Here is a 19,800-nt window from a genome sequence, read left to right as displayed (position 1 = left end):
TCAGACCTGGATGGGCATCAGGAAGCAGCTTCCAATAGAATAACACAACAGAAAAAGTATGACTATAAAAATTATTTTTGAAGTATACTTTGCTACTTGTAATAGGACAATAGTGGTAAAATCTGCCTATTGAAGACAAAAAGTATTTAACAAATAACAAAACTGTAATGTCTGCTGTTTTGAGATGTTCAAATCAGGAAAGATTTCCTTATTACAATTATTGTCATCATACTAAAAGGAAGTAGGCCAGCTAGAAAAGCCATAGTCTAACAGTGGAGATTTTATATGTATAAAGATCAATAAAGTGTAGAACACTGATACTTTAAAAAAACTGCACATTAAAAAAAATCTCAAAATGGAATTGTTGGCTTATAACTAAATTAAGAGCCAGGCATTACTAAACATTAATCCTACGGAGAGGTAGTCTCCTATTTGTAGGAAATTATAGATTTGGGCCAAAGACAAAGATAATATGTTGTTATATGAGGTGTTGGTACATGACTGAGTTGCTATCATAAGAAGGAAAAGAAAGTCACTCTTCAACTAATACCCAGAACTCAACTATAGTAAAGCTAGAAGTATTCTAATGCTACTTTCAAACTTAACTTACTCATGTTATTCTATTTAAATATTAAATACCTCATAAATCAATAAATAGACTTTACTGTTTTAAATGGATCTGATTTCAAATAGGCCATCATGTTTTTCAAAGCTAAGCCAGACAAAAGAAAAAGCACAATTTTATGCTCACTCTAAAGACTACAAATAAAAATCGTTTGCCTTTCCTATTTGATACTGGACATTTTAAAAATGTGTCATCATAGTCCAAAACCTGTTATTTAAATGAAGTTGAAGGATAGTTACCTCAATACTTAGCTAGTTCTAACTTTGTTAGGACAGATTTACAATACAAACACAGATTGAGAGTTAGGCAATAATTATACTCTTTCTCTCTCTTCTTTTTTTTCTCTAACCAAGAAATTTCAATTCACTAAAATCTGGAATTTTGTTTTGGAAGAAAAATAAGATTTTGGCTTGAGTCTTAGTCTTGGAAAGCCATTACAGGACAGTTCACTACATTTAAATTACAAAAGTCTTTTTGAAAATGTAGTGGTTCTGCTATTGAATTTGACTTGTTCTTTCTCTCTACTGTGTCATGAATGAGAGCCCAATGAATAAGTTAGATGGTTAAGTAAAATTAATCATAAAAGATTTCAAAGTAATAGCAGGCTTTTGTATAATATTGGGAGTCAAGAAATAAAGTTTCTATTGTTAGTTCTGTTAACTAATTCTGTGATCTTAGGTAACTCAATCTGTCTGAGGCTTAAATTTCTTCATCTGTAAAATGAGAGGGTGGTCCAGATGATTTTAAAGGGCCATTTCTAAATCTAAAAAACAAATTTAAAGATTTGCAAAAACAAGAAGACAGTAATTGGACAGGATCCACCTGACCACTGAAGGTGTCCCTAGTGAATAATACATGGTCAATGATTATTCTTGTAGCAATTATTAGTATTTTAAATTCTTTTTTAAAAACGTTTATTTATTTTTGACAGAGAGAGAGAGAGAGCACAAGCAGGGGCAGAACAGAGAGAAGGAGACACAGAATCTGAAGCAGGTTCCAGGCTCCCAGCTGACAGCAAAGAGCCCGAAGCAGGGCTTGAACTCACCTATTGCAAGATCATGAACTTGAACTCACAAACTTGAGATCATGACCTGAGCTAAAGACAGACGCTTAACCGACTGAGACACGCAGGAGCTCCTAAGACGCTTTTTTAATGTAACCTTGAACTGTATGTCAGCATTGCCCAAGGCAGGAAAGAACTAATTCCCTTGAATTATACAGAATTTAAACCATGGCTTCTCAGAATCTTTTGGCTCTGATACCCAGGGTAAGTTGACCATGTAGGCTGGATATGTAGTTGTTTAGTAAGAATATATGATTTTCACTGGCATAATTTTAACAGATACTAATAAATACCAAAACATTTCTTCTTCCTGAGATATGTCAAAAAAGAAAAAGAAAATACTAAGAATATGAAAGTACTAATTCTAAGAGATGAGAAATTTTGGGATCAAACCTTGGGGGAGCATTTGCATCCTTAGGCACTTAATGCAAGTCACAAGAAGGCAGTAGCAGTATTCTAGGTTCCTAGCTGTTTCCACTACTTTTTCCAATTTTGGTATTAAAAATTCTAAGCGGGGGAGGAGGGGTGCTTGGGTGGCTCAGATGGTTAAGCGTCCGACTCTTGGTTTCAGCTCAGGTCATAATCTCATGGTTCGTGAGTTCAAGCCCTGCTTCTGGCTATATGCTGATAGCTCAGAACCTGCTTGGGATTCTCTCTCCTCTCTCTGCTCTTCCCCTACTCATGCACACATGTGCTCTCTCTCTCTCAAAATAAATAAATAAACTTTTAAAAAATTCTAAGTGAATGAGACAATTATCTTCTCTCTGTGTGTTTTCTCTTGTTAAGGCTTGCCTTCCATGGGATATTTTTATTTTTTATTTATTAGTTTTTATTTATTAAGGAACCTGACAAAGAGTTATTAGGTAGATGTAAAGACCATTCAAAAATGGCTTTAAGGTGAGTGAACACCTATGTAAAATCAGATTCAACTCAATTTTATTACTCCTTTAAGTAGGAAGCACAAAGTATGGGTGAAGATTGCTTAACAAATTAGGAGAAATGTGGTTTCAAATTCATACTTTTTATCCATTCTCACCTAATTTATTATTAAAATTACACTAAATTTTTTTAAGAATTCTATTTAAAATCAATAGCATGTGAAATCAGAATGCCATGAAATGCAGGATAGCAGTAAACTGATGGTACAAATCACAAAGCAAGTTATAAGGCAACAACCTTCAGTAAGGTTGAGGCAACATCTATCAGTGCACAGGGAAAGAGACTACATCCAATAAGCTAATACATTTTTAGTTTGTTTGATAACAGATAACTGACTTATGGAAAAAAAAAAGTGTTTTAAACAAACTGTGAGTCTGTGTCACATAGTCAAACTATTTCTCCCCCTACTCTACTACAACAACTAAGTAGGTTTGACTGATAGAGTTTCACTTTGCAATGCTGGTCTTAAGGCCTATTGGTACTTCTGCTTGAAATCCCAAGGAAAGAGGAGTAGTTTGGGACAACCTTAAGCAATTTTTACCAGAAGGCTGCTGGTAAAGGGAAATGTGGATGGCAGTCAGAACACATGAACTTAATCAATAATCTTGTTTTAGCACAATTATTGACAAATACTCTGATTAGAGGCCTACAGTGATCCTTGCTCTGGAAGGGTGAATGATCATTTAAGTTATGATAAACAGCAGTTCCTATGTCCCTGCTCTCTCAAACCAACAGTAAGTTTCAAATTATCTTAAATAATTTCAACTTACTTCAGATCCTCTCTCTCCTTTTAGTCCTTGTTCACCCTGGTCACCTGGCTCACCCTTTAATAAGAAACCAAAGAGAAATCACATAAAAAACAGACACCAAATAAGATATATTAACATTAATTTTTTTCAATGCCAGAATCACAAAGAACGTTCTCAAAACATACTGGGGGCCCTTGTTGTCCAGTAGCACCTCTTGGTCCTGGTATACCCATGGGACCCTAGGAATAGAAAAGATCATATTATTAGAGTAAATAGAGACATGCAACTCAGAGAATAGGGTAGTATCACTTAAAATGGTAGCAAAATGTTACAAAATTCAATTTAAATATCAAAAATTATGATTCTTTTTCAGAAATATTACAGAACATAATAGCCACTGGATATTATGACAATTGAGAAAGCCTGTAAAGTTTTGTTTTGTTTTGTACATAGGTCAACATAGTAGGTTGAATGGTAGTACACCTGAAAATCTCTATGCCCTAAACCCCACAGACTGTGAATATGATCTTTTTTGGAAAAAGGGTCTTTGCAGATATCATTAAGTTAATGATCTTAAAAAGAGATTATCCTGAATGGCCTATGACAAGTACCCTTAGAAGAGAGAGATAGATACAAACAACAAAGAAGAGGGCCATGTGAAGGCATAGGCAGAAACTGGAGCTATGCAGCCACAAGGAGCATTGTCAGCCATCAGAAGCTAGAAGAGGAAAGGAAGAATTCTCTTCTAGAAACTGCAGAGGGAGCAAGGTCTGTTAACACCATCGTTTCAGATTTCTGGTATTTAGAACTGGGAGAGAATAAATTTCTGTTGTTTGAAACTGCCCAGTTTATAATAATTCTGGTCAGGAAACTAAGACAGTAAATAACCAAAGAAATAAAAAGTTTGAGAACAAATTTCCTTTTTCAGCCTATTCCTATTGTAGAAGTATACCACTTGGATATACCACTTGGATAAATTTAGTATTTATGGTATTTATACCACTTGGATAAATTTAGTATTGAAAATTGGGAGTCATTAATGTATATAATGCCAAGACACATCAAGTGACTTTGATATTCAGCAGTCTGTCATCACCCTAGTCCTCCTAGGAAGGAATGCTGACCTACCACATTTCCCTTTTCAAGTGTGTAAATAGAAACTAGCAACAACCCAAGGGCATTTCAGATTATGCATAAAGAATTCTGCATGCAGTCTCATTCTTCCCCTTCCCTACCGTCCTTTTCACTTTAGAATTTCTTTCCTCCTACTCTGTGTATTACAGAAAGAATGCCATAGAAAAAACAGTTAGTAGGCTCATCTCCTTTTTCTGGACTAGGAGAAGTAAGGATTGCCTATATAGACTAATGATATTTATCTCACAGAAAGATCAGTTTAAGCTCTCTTTGTTTGCATTCTTTGAGGCAACTGTTTGTGGTTTTAAGATTCAACCTCCTGATTAAAAAAAAAAAAAGAATTATTTAACAGAGTGAACATTGCCAAGAGACAAAGACTGTTTGGAAGGCTTTCTATAGAACATGGCCATAACTAAAGAGAATACCATTACCACACATCGCCTTACTAGCAAAACATGAGCAGAGTCAACAATAACAGAATGAGGTCAGTCAAGAGGAAATGTGGTGTAAGTATATATGACTATTATAAGTCATTGATGAAGCAGAATTCAGGAGAGAAGTGATTGGTGAAAGGATGAAGTTATACAACGTAGTGAGAGTGAACAGATGAGCAAACTATAAAACTCAAGATCATGATGGCCAGTTGTGACTTTGCCACCATTTTTGTCTGTGTTTTATAAAGACCTTTTTAGAATGGTCATAAAATAGCCAATAGCTTCTCCTGGTTTTGTGAAGTCTGGATACAAATCTCACTAAAAACAAACTTGCTTTCTAGAAGTTTCACTGTAATTCCTCTAGTTCTGTCTATTTCAATAAAAATTGAGAAAGGCCATTTTCTGCAATGTTAAAAATTAAATATGATGTAGTAAATATTATTATAAAGTTATGTAGGCAAGGTTCTGGGAAGTGATTGACTTTGCCTGATGATATTAGTAGTGGGATGGGCTAAATGGTGAAGGGGAGTTAGATGGTCAAGGATTTTATAAGGGAAGTGATGATAAGCTGAATCTTGAAGGATGAGTGTTCCAGGCAGTAAAGTAAAAAGAAGATATTCTGGCAGAGTGGATAGCATGGGGGAATAAATGAAGATTTATCTGACAGAACATGTTAAGTGGAGAATGGCTTTGAGAGGGCTCTGACTAGGGATAGGAAGTCTAGTTTGGAAGCTATTACAATAATTCAGACAAAAATTATGAAACCTAAACTAAAGTAGGTCAAAATGGCTAGATTCCAGAGCTATCTAAGGTCAAAAGAAGTGGCCAATTGAATTTGGGAGATGAGAGGAGAGAGAAGGGAGAGGAGGGAGAGAACAAGAGAGATAAAGGGACAGAAAGAAACAAAAGGAGAGAAATAGAAACGGACACACAGAGAGAGCAATAGACAGAGGGGGACAGAGAGATACAGAATGGACAGAAAGATAGAGAGAAGGACTATTCATTTATTGGCTTGAATACTTTAATGTCTGATGGTAGCATTCACTGAATTGAAGACATAGAAAGAATATGATCAAATTTGGGGAGGATGATAAAACTGACCAAACCAAAGTGAAATGGAGTTTGAGCTAGAATGTAATTTATTCCATGTATTTCTAGGACTTCATCTCACACAAATTTAGTCTGATTTAATCTTGGGTATCTGTATATTTCTGCTCATATTTTTAAAAAGCAGATGTTGACAGTATAATATGCTTATTCCCACTATATTTTCTCTCTTTCTCAAGCCTTACATGAATTTATCTCGACCTTTGAGATGTATAGTTTTCTGGATGACAACTATAATTTACTATATCTGTTTTTATGCTGATTAAATGTTCTTATTATATGTCTTCTACATGTGATGTCCACAGAGGCAAGTACTGTATCTGGGGTATCCAGTATTATACTTATGTCTTCTAGCTCTGTTCCTGGCCTATGGCAGACACTCAAATATATGATGAGTGGACCGAGATTTTATTATGCATGACACATAAGATCTGTCATGTATAATGATTCCTAATAAGTACTAAGTACTTACTACTAAGTATTTATTGATGATAATGAGCAAGACACATGACTTTTGTAATTCTCAGTTTCTTCAAGAGGAAAAGAGAACAAAAGATGGTGAACAAGATTTTTAAAAATTTCTAACTTTTCACAGCAAAATGGAAGCAAAATCTACATTATCATTCAATTTTTTTAATCCCAAAAGATAACTGTGAGCTCACTACAATTGTAAGAACATTTGTAAATATAAAAATGTTTTTAAAAAGATTGGTGATAATTATTCAGTCATAGAAAGGCATGGAGTACTAAAACATTCTACAACATCGATTACAATATAATACATTAAGTGAAATGAAGCCAGACACAAAAAGCTATATATTATACAATTCCATTTATATGAAATATCCAGAAGAGATAACTCAATAGAGTCAGAAAGCAGAGTAATGGTTGCCAAAGCCTGGGAGAAATACAGACTAACTGCTTAATGGGTATGAGGCTTCCTTTTTAGGGTAATGTAAATGTTCTGGAACTATGTAGCGTGTGATGGTTGTACAATATTGGGAATGTACTAATATCTTTGAATTGTACACTTTAGAATTGTTAAAATGTTAAATTTTATATTATGTGTATTTTAGTACAATTAAAAGAAGGGTTGACGATAATGTTAATCATTAGTTTACCACAGTGAAATGATAGTATATACACTTTAAAATGATAGAAAAACAAACATTTGAAAATTTCACCTGAGGCTACAACAGAATAATCTAACTATAAATAAAGCACAGTTCCCCTATATGAATCAAACTTGTGCTTGGAAAACCTGGCAGGGGACAAGTGTGGATATTTCATGGCTTTCAGATGTCTAAGTAATAAAATTATTATGGCTGCCTGGTTCATGATGGCTTGTTTCGAATAAAACCACCAACAAATTACAAAATGACCTCTAAAGACTAAGGACATAGGATAGAATAAGACATAAAGGAAGATGTGGATCAAACTAATTCATGCAATATTGACAACTGAAAACATAATCAGGAATATTTGTGGAATGAGGAAGGAGAAATTGATTCCACAGTGAGCCCAGGAAGAAGTTCTCTGATGAAGGATTTCTGAATAAGGTGTGACTATTCAGAATAAGACAGGCAGGGTTTCTCTTCTGCTAGCCAGATGAAGAGATTCTTTTCTTCTTCCAAAAGAATATCTATTTGTTTGTTTGCCAGTAAATTGGCTAGTTTAGCAACCAAATATTTCACAGTTGGTAGAGGCCAAAAGAAGATATTGCAAGAACTTGATTTTCCTGAGAATGTGTGAAGTTATGCACAGAAAAGGCTAAGGAAGGTGTTTTCCAAAATGGCGCAGCAGCATAGAAGTTCTCAGCTTGTCTCATCGCTGAGGTGCAGCTAGATCAGCACCAAACCATTTTGAACACCTAGGAAATTGATCCGATGATTAACACAACAATCTGCATAACTTGAGCCACAGAAGTCGGCAGGTACATGGTGCGAAGAGGTGAACTGGGGGAGAAAAAGTTGCAGAGGGTAAGGAGGTGTTTTTCTGGACAGAGAACAGAGAAAGAAAAAGGGGGAGAGTGCAGCACACTAGGATCATACAGGAAAAGCACTCCCCCCAAAAGTAGCTGGAAAGAGTGGAAACACTGACAAGGGACTGAACAAGAAATCTGTTCTTAAAAACCACTGCTGGGTAGAAAGGAGAGGGTTACAATACCATTAGGAATCTATAAACAGTGGAGCACAGAGTTGGAAGTTCTGGAGCTCAATACCTGGCAGTGCTCTAGTTTTGAGTAAATCCCCAGGAGCAGACAGTGAGGTTCAAGGGGTCTGTGGGCCACAAGGGGAGAAGGGGTTCCTCTGCTTTGAGTGCATTTGGTAGAGGCCATATGGCCTCCCCATAGGCAAAGGTCCCAGCGGACTCTGGAGAGCAGCCTCATTTGCTGATATTGGGACAAAGACACCAGAGTGCAGTGAAACCTGGCGCTGGCTGTATATTGTGATTTGCCATAATCTCTGAACCTCTGCTGCTGCACCACTGCATGAACATATTCTGGTGCAAGCTGGCCATTGCTCAGTGAGACATTCCCCCAGAGGGTCAGAGTGGGTCCAACCTGCAGGGTTCTCTGAAATGAGGGGTTTGGAAACACATCCCCATCTGAGATAAAACTCAGGAGGGAGGTGCTGCCTAACAGGCTGATGACTTGGACATGGACAAGGTATAAGTGGGGAATGGACAGAAGCCTGAGACAAAGGAGGGGTTCTTGATTATGGGTCGGTGAGAGCACAAAATTCTTGTGCCAAAAACTAGGAAGTTAGGTGAAGCCATTTCCACTGCCCCTGCCCATGCACATGGGCATGCACACCACACCAATCCACCCCAGTAAGCTGAGCAGTGCCACCTAACGAAGAATGGAGCTGTTACAACAAGTCCCACCCAACTGTGACCTCCAAGTGCAGCCCCCTAGAAGACCAGCACAAATCACTCCATGTGCTTAGTGTATGGAGTATAGAGTGCTTCATAGTTTGAGTTCTAGGGGAAACTGGATGTAACTTCATTCAGGTTTCATTCTGTTTCCTGGTTTATCTATTATTTTTTTGCTTCTGTGTTTGTTTAAATTGTTTTTCCCCTCTCCTTTCTTTTCTTTTTCTTGGATAGAGAAAGAGAAAAAATTATTTTTATTTTCTTTTTAAAAAAATATGTTTAAGTCTTTTTACTATGTTTTTGTTTTTTTGTAAATCTTTTTATTCTATTCCACTTTTATTTCATTTTATTCTACTTTATTATATACACATTTTTTATGTTTTTAAACTTTTCTTACTATTTTTTTCATTTTCTTTCCTATTGTTTCTCTATTATATCAAAATTTTTCAACAACCACCAAAACACACCTAGGATCTAGCTTCCTTTATTTATGTATTTTTTTTTGTTTCTCATTTTCTCATTTTTATTTTTTGCTTTATTAATTCTTTTTCTTCTTTCAAAACGACAAAACTAAGGAATTCACCCCAAAAGACAGAACAGGAAGAATTGACAGCCAAGGGTTTAATGAACAGAGATATAAGAAAGATGTCTGAACTAGAATTTAGAACGATGATAATGAGAATACTAGCTGGGGTTGAAAAAAGCATAGAATCCCTTTCTGCAGAGATAAAAGAAGTAAAATCTAGTCAGGACAAAATTAAAAAGGTTATAACCAAGATGGAATCTCAGATGGCTGCCACAACGGCAAGGATGGATGAAGCAGAGCAGCGAATCAGCGATATAGAAGACAAAATTATGGAGAATAATAAAGCAAAAAAAAAAAAAAAAGAAAAAAGAAAAAGGGAAGCTAATGCAAAAAAGCATGATACAAGAATTAGAGAACACAGTGACTTACTAAAAAGGAATAACATCCAAATCATAGGAGTCCAAAAAGATGAAGAGAGAGAAAAAGGGGTAGAAGGTTTATGTGAGAATATTATAGCAGAAAACTTTCCTAATCTGGGGAAAGACACAGAAATCAAAATCCAAGAAGCATAGAGAACTCCCATTAGATTCAACAAAAAACGACCATCAATAAGGCATATCATAATCGAAATCACAAAATACACAAACAAGAAAAGAATTATGAAAGCAAGGGAAAAAAAGTCCTTCACCTATAAGGGAAGACAGATCGGGTTCACAGCAGACCTATCCACAGAAACGTGGCAGGCCAGAAAGGAGTGGCGGGATGTATTCAACGTGGTAAGTTGACAAAATATGCAGCCAAGAACTCTTTATCCAGCAAGGCTGTCATTCAAAATAGAAGGAGGGATAAAGGGTTTCTCAGACAAACAAAAACTATAAGAGTTAACTAAACTAAACCAGCCCTGAAATAAAATTTAAGGGGGACTCTCTGAGGGGAGAAAAGATGACACAAAACAAAAAAGGCCAAAAGCAATGAAGATTAGAAAGGACCAGAGAATATCACCAGAAACTCCAACTCTACAGGCAACACAATGGCACTAAATTCGTATCTTTCACTATTCACTCTAAATGTCAATGGACTAAACGCTCCAATCAAAAGACGTAGGGTATCAGAATGGATAAGAAGACAAGATCCATCTATATGTCATTTACAAGAGTTTTAGACCTTCAGATTGAAAGTAAAGAGATGGAGAACCATCTATCATGCTAATGGTCACCAAAAGAAAGCTGTGGTACCCATACTTATATCAGACAAACTAGATTTTATTTATTTATTTTTTTTTTCAACGTTTTTTTTTATTTATTTTTGGGACAGAGAGAGACAGAGCATGAACGGGGGAGGGGCAGAGAGAGAGGGAGACACAGCATCAGAAACAGGCTCCAGGCTCCGAGCCATCAGCCCAGAGCCTGACGCGGGGCTCGAACTCCCGGACTGCGAGATCGTGACCTGGCTGAAGTCGGACGCCTAACCGACTGAGCCACCCAGGCGCCCCTCAAACTAGATTTTAAAATAAAGACTAACAAGAGATGAAGAAAAGCATTATATCATAATTAATGGGTCTATACATCAAGAAGATCTAATAGTTGTAAACACTTATGCTCCCAATGTGAAAACACTCAAATATATAAATCAATTAATCACAAACATAAAGAAACTCATTGATGATAATACCATAATAGTAGGGGACTTCAACACCCCACTTACAACAATGGAAAGATCATCTCAGCAGAAAATCAACAAGGAGACAATGGCTCTGAATGACACACTGGACTGGATAGACTTCACAGATATATTCAGAACATTTCATCCTAAAGCAGCAGAATATATATTCTTCTTGAGTGCATATGGAACATTCTCCAGATCAGATCATATACTGGGACACAAATCAGCCCTCAACAAGAACAAAAAATCAAGATCATACCGTGATCATATATTCAGACTGATCATATATTCAGACCACAACGCTATGAAACTCAAAATCAACCACAAAAAAAAAAAATTGGAAAGACCACGAATACTTGAAGATTAAAGAACATTCTACTAATGAATGAATGGGTTAACCATGAAATTAGAGAGGAAAGTAAAAAGTACATGGAAGTCAATGAAAATGATAACATGACAGCCCAAAACCTCTGGGATGCAGAAAAGGCAGTCATAAGAGGGAACTACATAGAAATCCAGGTGTTCCTAAGGAAGATAGATCTCAGATAAACAACCTAACCATACACCTTAAAGAGCTGGAAAAAGAACAGCAAATAAAGCCTGAAAACAGCAGAAGATGGGAAATAATAAAGATTAAAGCAGAAATCAATGATATAGAAATTTAAAAAAAGTAGAACATATCAATGAAACCAGGAGCTGATTTTTTGAAAGAATTAACAAAACTGATGAACTCCTAGCCAGTTTGATCAAAAAGAAAAAGGACCCAAATAAATCACGAATGAAAGAAGGGAGATCACAACCAACATTGCAGAAATACAAATAATAATAAGAGAATATTATGAGCAATTATATGCCAATAAATTGGGCAATTTGGAAGAAATGGACAAATTCCTAGAAACATATAAACTACCAAAACTGAAACAGGAAGAAATAGAAAATTTGAACAGACTTATAACCAGGAAAGAAATAGAATCAGTAATCAAAAATCTCCCCCCGCCTCCCAAAAAGGAGTCCAGGGCTAAATGGCTTTCCAGGGGAAAGCCTGGAATTTTACCTGGAAACATTTAAAGAAGAAGAGTTAATGCCTATTCTTTTGAAACTGTTGCAAAAACTAGAAATGGAAAGAAAACTTCCAAACTCATTCTGAGTCCAGCATTACCCTGATTCCAAAGCCAGACAAAGACCCCACTAGAAAGGAGAGCTACAGACCAATTTCCCTCATGAACACTGATGTAAAAATTCTCAACAAAGATACTAGCCAACTGGATCAAACAATACATTAAAAGAATTATTCACCACGATCAAGTGGGATTTATTCCTGGGATGCAGGGATGGCTCAACATCCACAAATCAATCAATGTGATACATCACATTAATAAAAGAAAGAATAAGAACCACATGATCCTCGGGGTGCCTGGGTGGCTCAGGCGGTTGAGCGTCTGACTTCGGCTCAGGTCATGGTCTCGCGGTCTGTGAGTTCAAGCCCCGCGTCAGGCTCTGTGCTGACAGCTCAGAGCCTGGAGCTACTTCGGATTCTGTGTCTCCCTCTCTCTCTGCCCCTCCCCTGCTCATGCTCTGTCTCTCTGTCTCAAAAATAAATAAACATTTAAAAAAAAAAGAACCACATGATCCTCTCAATAGATGTAGACGAATCATTTGACAAAATACATCCTTTCTTGATAAAAGCCCTCAAGAAAGCAGGGATAGAAGGATCATACCTCAAGATCATAAAAGCCATGTATGAAAGACCCACCATTAATATCATCCTCAATGGGGAAAAATTGAGAGCTTTCCCTCTAAGGTCAGGAACATGACAAGTGTGTCCACTCTTACCACTGTTTTTCAACATAGTGTTGGAAGTCCTAGCCTCAGCAATGAGAAAACACAAAGAAATAAAAGGCATCCAAATTGGCGAGGAGGAAATCAAATTGTCACTTTTTGCAGATGACATGATACTCTATGTCGAAAACCCAAAAGATTCCACCAAAAAACTGCTAGAATTGATCCATGAATTCAGCAAAGTCACAGGATATAAAATCAATGTACAGAAATTGGCTGCATTTCTATACATCAATAATGAAGCAGCAGAAAAAGAAATCAAGGAATTGGTCCTATTTACAATTGCACCAAAAACCATAATATACCTAGGAATAAACCTAACCAAAGAGGTGAAAAATCTATACACTGAAAACTATAGAAAATTTATGAAAGAAATTGAAGAAGACACAAAGAAATGGAAAAACATTCCATGCTCATGGATTGGAAGAATAAGTATTGTTAAAATGTCAATACTTTCCAAGGCAATCTACATATTCAGTGCAATCTCTATCAAAATAACACCAGCATTCTTCACAGAGCTAGAACAAAGAATCTTAAAATTTGTATGGAACTAAAACAGACCCTCAATAGCCAAAGCAATCCTGAAAAAGAAAATCAAAGCTGGAGGCATCATAATTCTGGACTTCAAGCTGTATTACAAAGCTGTAATCATCAAGAAAGTATGATACTGGCACAACAACAGACACATAGATCAATGCAACAGAATAGATAACCCAGAAATGGACCCAGAAACATATGGCCAACTAATATATGAAAAAGCAGGAAAGACTATCCAATGGAAAAGCAACAGTCTCTTCAGCAAATGGTATTGGGAAAACTGGACAGTGGCATGCAGAAGAATGCTCCTGGACCACTTTCTTACTTAAAATTAAACTCAAATTAGATGAAAGACCTAAATGTAAGGCAGGAAGCCATCAAAATCCTAGAGGAGAAAGATGGCAAAAACCTCTTTGACCTTGGCTGCAGCAACATCTTACTTGACATGTCTCCGCAGGGAAGGAAACAAAAGCAAAAATGAACTATTGGGACCTCATCAAGATAAAAAACTTCTGCATCGCAAGGAAACCATCAACAAAACTAAAAGGCAATCAACAGAATGGGAAAAGGTATTTGCAAATGACCTATCAGATAAAGGGTTAGTATCCAAAATCTATAAAGAACTTACCAAACTCAACATCCCCAAACCAAATAATCCAGTGAAGAAATGGGCAGAGGACATGAATAGACACTTTTCCAAAGAAGACATCCAGATGGCCAACAGACACATGAAAAGATGCTCAATATCACTCATCATCAGGGAACTACAAATCAAAACCACATTGAGACACCACCAGTGTCTCACACCAGTGGTGTGACACACCAGTCAGAGTGGCTAAAATTAACAACTCAGGAAACAACAGATGCTGGGGAGGATGTGGAGAAAGGGGAACCCTTTTGCAGTATTTGTGGGAATACAAACTGGTGTCTGGAACAGTGTTGAAGTTCCTTAAAGAATTAAAAATAGAACTACCCTAAGGCCCAGCAACTGCACTACTAGGAATTTATCCAAAGGATACAGGCGTGCTGTTTTGAAGGGGCACATGCATCTCAATGTTTATAGCAGTGCTATCAACAATAGCCAAAGTATGGAAAGAGCCCAAATGTCCACTGACTGATGAATGAATAAAGATGATGTGGTATATATATACAATGGAATATTACTCGGCGATGGAAAAGAATGAAATCTTGCCAGTTGCAATGGAACTAGAGTGTATCATGCTAAGTGAAATTATTCAGTCAGAGAAAGACAAATGTCATATGACTTCACCCATATGTGGAATTTAAGATATGAAACAGATGAACATAAGGGTATGGAAGCAAAAATAATATAAAAACAGGGAGGGAGACAAATCATAAGAGATGCTTAAAGATAGAGAACAAACTTAGGGTTGCTGGAGGGGTTTTGAGTGGGGGGATGGGCTAATTGGGCAAGGGGCAATAAGGAGAACACTTGTTGAGATGAACACTGGGTCTTATAAGTACATGATGAATCACTGGATTCTATTCCTGAAATCATTATTATACTATATGTTAACTAACTTGGATGTAAATTTAAAAAAATTAAAAAATGAAAAAAATGAAAAAAAAAACTGAAAATGAACTAAAAAAAATAGAGTCATGTTGTTTTTCAGCAAAAAAAAAAAGCTAAGGAAGTTTAAGATGGTTTTCAAATTTTTCTGGAAGCAGTGGGTTGGCTTCTCAACCCAAAAAGAACCTAAATACACTGAATTCCTTGGATTAAGAAATACTTATAGATCCAAATGTTATGTAAATTGGAAACAGAATATACGTGACATTCAAAAAATGTTTCTCTAAAAATAGAAGAAGTACAAGATGGCCACCACAACAATTTCACAAACATTTAGAGTGACCTTCAACATTTACTTCAAAGAGAATTTTAGGAAGTGAAAGTTGATTTTTCAGATTTCAGGCTTAAGGAAATTAATATATTGATGATAGTTACCTACCTACCAGCTTGTCCATTCAATCTGGCTATTTAAGTCTTCATTTCAAATATGGCCACTGATATTTTACATGGGAGAGGGGTATATTGGATCAAACAACCCATCAATTCACTATTAAAAATTAATTATGTTTATATACATATTATATACTATTATGTACAAAACTCAGAACAAAACATCGTAGAAGAAAGAGAGACGTCATATTCAAATTAGGGAGCTAAGATATCTGCACATTAAAAATAATTAGCAAATATATTAGCAACATAAGATGGTAAAATATTTCTATTGAATAACTTCTATAAATAATAAACATTATAGGACTGAGGAATATGGAAAGATTACTGTTAGGGTGAGCTTAGGAAAAGGGAGTCTGTACTAGATTATGAAGGAAAGATAGGATTTATGTAGATAAAGTTTAGATAATTCTGTGAGTATGCACAGAATGTTGTGAGAAAATGAATGACATAGAAACTATAGGGAGAGAGTTAGCAGATGACCAATTTGTTTAGCAACTGACACTATAAACAGGAAGGGAAGAGAGATAAGACAGGAATAGAGAACATCCTAAACATAAATATGCTAATAAAAATGACACAGAATAAATTCTATACATAATCTAATACAATTTTGGCTGATGAAGTTGGTCTCATAAAATCCTTCTAAGAGTGGAAGAGGACAAAAACTGACAGAAGGCTTGAGAATATAATGACATTCATCCACCTATTTGACAACTCTATTGAATTCCTACTATACATCAGGAACATTATGTTCTAGAAATTGGGTATATAATGATGAAAAAGCCAGACAAGAGTCTCATTTTCATGGATCTTACTTTTTGGTAGGGAAAGATAAGACACTAAACAAAAAACCAAATGTATATAAAAAAAAGTGGTTAGATAATATAGATGGCACTAAATATCATGAAGTAAATCTAATATGATGCAAAGTGAAGAACAGAAAGAGAAGGCCTTTCCCGAAGTAACATTTCAGCTGAGATCTGATGATGAGAAAAAAGCAGCAATGGGAGGAGGTGAAGATGAGTCCAGAAAAAAAGGAACAGAAAGTACAAAGAACTAGGCTTCTTCTGGGATCAAAACCTTAAGATATTACTCATAACTCAATGATGCTTATTTTCATTTGAAACTGAGCAAAACCACCAGAGAACACTGATTCAATTTAGAAGCAAGGTGTGAAATTTGCTGTAATTACCTTATAGCCCTCTGCTCCAGGCTCTCCTCTCTCTCCTTGTTCCCCCACAGGACCCTACAGAGACCACATGCAAAAACAATCAGTTCCACAGCTGGATCCAAGAATTTGTGAATGCAGATAATACAGTTAGTGTGGCATATTTTTTCCCCAAAAATGTGAAACCAAATGTATAATTATTTGTTTAGTTCCACTAATATATTTCAAAAGACTGAATATCAATAACATTAAGAACATCATAAGCATTGAATTATTTGAAGAGAATCTCATAATGATCTTGCTAGGAAAAATATTGAAGAAATGAAGTCCACTTAAACATTATGAATTTTCAGATGGATGAAGTATGTTATACATGATGTCAAATTAACTTGCATTTTTACTTAATGTTAAAATGATAGAAAAAGATTTAATCTGGATCATTCAGCCATGTAATCAATTCCATTAATTAGAAGATCAATTTAATCATCTTTTTATTTATTTATTTTTATATTTTGAAGTACAGTTGGCATACAATATTATTATAGTTTCAGGAATACAACATAATGGTTTGACATTTATACACATTATGAAATGATCACCAGAATAAGTCTGGTCACCATCTGTCACTATATGTAGTTATTATAATACTATTGACTATATTCGCTATGCTGTACTTCACATCCCCATGACTTACGTATTTTATAATTGAAAGTCTATAACTCTTAATCCCCTTCACCTATTTCATCCATCTCCTTATACCCTCCCCTCTGGCAATCACCAGTTTGTTCTGTGTACTTATGAATCTGTTTCTGTTTTGTGTTGTTTTGTTTTTTGGACTCCACATGTAAGTAAAATAATACACAATTTGTTCCTCTCTTATTTTACATAGCATAATGCCCTCTAGGTTCATTTTTGTTGTCATGAATGGCAAGAATTCACTCTTTTTATGGCTAAGTAATATTACATTTTGTGTGTGTGTATATACATACATCTTCTTTATCCATTTGTGTATCAGTGAACACTTAGGTTGTTTCCATATCATGGCTATTGTAAACAATGCTGCAATGAACATACATACAATGAAGATACAGGTGTATGTATCTTTTCATATTATGTTTTTCAATTTTTTTTTCAGATAAATACCCAGATGTCAAATAGCTGGATCCTGTGGTATTTCTATTTTTAATTTTTTGAGTAATCTCCATACTGGTTTACGTAGTGGCTGCACCAATTTATATTCTACCAACAGTGCATGACGGCTTCTTTTTTTCCACATTCTCACCAACATTTGTTATTTCGTGTTCTTTTTTGATACTAGTCATTCTGACAGTGATGAGGTGAAATCTCACTGCGGTTTTGATATGCATTTCCCTGATTAGTGATGTTGAGCATTTTTTCATATGTCTATTGGCCTTCTATACGTCTTCTTTGGAAAAATGCCTATTCAGGTCCTCTGCCCATTTTAAAAATCAGATTGGTTTATTTGTGTTGAGTTGTAGGAGTTCTTTATATATTTTGGATATTAATCTCTTACTGGATATATCATTTGCAAATATCTTCTCCCATTTGCCTTTTTGTTTTGTTGATGATTTCCTTTACTGTAAAAAACTTTTTAGTTTGATATAGTCCCAATTGCTTATTTTTGCTTTTATTGCCTTTGCCAGAGGAGACACATACCACAAAAATACTGCTAAGACTGATGTGCCAGAGTTTATGCCTGTTCTCTTTTGGAAGTTCTATGATTTCAGGTCTTACATTTAGGTCTTTAATCCACTTTGAGTTTATTCTTGCATGTAATGGAAAAAAGTCGTCCAGTTTCATTCTTTTGCATGTAGCTGTCCAGTTTCCCCAACACCAATTATTGAAAAGATTATATTTTCCCCATTGTATATTAATTGATCATATAAGCATGTGTTTATTTCTGGGCTCTCTATTCTGTTCCATTGACCTATGTGTCTCTTTTTGTGCCAGTACCAAACTGTTCTGATAACCACAGCTTTGTGTGCAGTTTGAAATCAGGCAGCATGATACCTGCAGCTTTCTCAAGACTGTTTTGGCTATTCGGGGTCTTTTGTCATTGCATACAAATTTCAGATCATTTGTTCTAGTTCTGTGAAAAATACTATTGGAATTTTGATAGGAATTGTACTGAATATGGAGCTTGCTTTGGATAGCATAGACATCTTAAAAATATTAATTCTTCCAATCCACAAACAATGTATCTTTCCATTTATTTTTGTCATCTTCAGCTCTTGCATAAATGTCTTATAGTTTTCAGAATATAGGTCTTCTGCCTCCCTGGCTAAATTTATTCCTAGATATTTTATTATTTTTATTCAATTATAAATAAGATCATTTTCTTAATTTCTCTTTCTGATAACTTGTTTTTATTGTATAGAAATGCAACAGATTTCTGTATATTCATTTTGTATCCTAATTTAGTAGTTGTAATAGTTTTTTGGTGAAGTCTTTATTTTGTATTTACAGTATAATGTGATCTACAAATGTTGACAGTTGTGCTTCTGTCTTACCAATGTGGATGTCTTTCCTTTCTTTTTCTTCTCTTATTGCTATAGCTGACATTTCCAGTACTATGTTGAATAAAAGTGGTGAGAGTAGGCATCTTTCTATTATTCCTGATCTTGGAGGAAAAGCTTTCAGCTTTCCACCATTGAGTATGATGCTAGTTGTGGGTTTGCCATATATGGCATTTCTTATGTTAAGGAATTTATTGAGAGTTTTCATCATAAGTGGATGTTGAATTTTGTCAAATGCTTTTTCTGCATCTATTGAGAAGATCATGATTTTTAGCCTTCATTTTGTTGACGTGGTGTATCAAGTTAATTGATTTGCAAATACTGAATCATCCTTGCATCCCTGGAAAATATCTTATTTGATTGTGGAATATGATCCCTTTAATGTATTGCTGAATTTTTTTTTTTTTGCTAATATTTTGTTGAAAATTTTTGTATCTATGTTCTTCAGGGATATTGGCCTATACTTTCCTTTTTTGTACTGTCTTTTCTGGTTTTGGTATCAGGACAATGCTAGCCTCATAGAATGAATGTGAAAGCATTCCTTCCTCTAATTTTTCTTGAATAGTTTGAGAAGGATAGGTATAAACACTTCCTTAAATGTTTGGAAAAATTCACCTGTGAA

The 19,800-nt window shown here is 35.4% G+C and overlaps 1 protein-coding gene across 1 annotated transcript in view; it reads right to left on the bottom strand.

Moving 5' to 3' along the window:
* The window catches only part of COL24A1 (collagen type XXIV alpha 1 chain), a 413,841-nt gene that overhangs the window by 67,555 nt on the left and 326,486 nt on the right, over positions 1–19,800 (bottom strand). The window contains exons 43-45 of the mRNA XM_047085469.1: positions 16,666–16,719; positions 3,562–3,615; positions 3,398–3,451 (exon numbers count right to left, since the gene is read on the bottom strand). Coding sequence (XP_046941425.1) covers positions 3,398–3,451; positions 3,562–3,615; positions 16,666–16,719 — 162 coding nt within the window. The remainder of the gene's footprint in view (positions 1–3,397; positions 3,452–3,561; positions 3,616–16,665; positions 16,720–19,800) is intronic.

Source organism: Lynx rufus, unplaced genomic scaffold, assembly GCF_022079265.1.
Source record: "Lynx rufus isolate CCGP_SWC_20201006 ecotype Redwood Valley unplaced genomic scaffold, mLynRuf1.p SCAF_2, whole genome shotgun sequence".
Lineage (NCBI taxonomy): Eukaryota > Metazoa > Chordata > Mammalia > Carnivora > Felidae > Lynx > Lynx rufus.
This window is presented reverse-complemented; position numbering and strand designations above follow the sequence as displayed.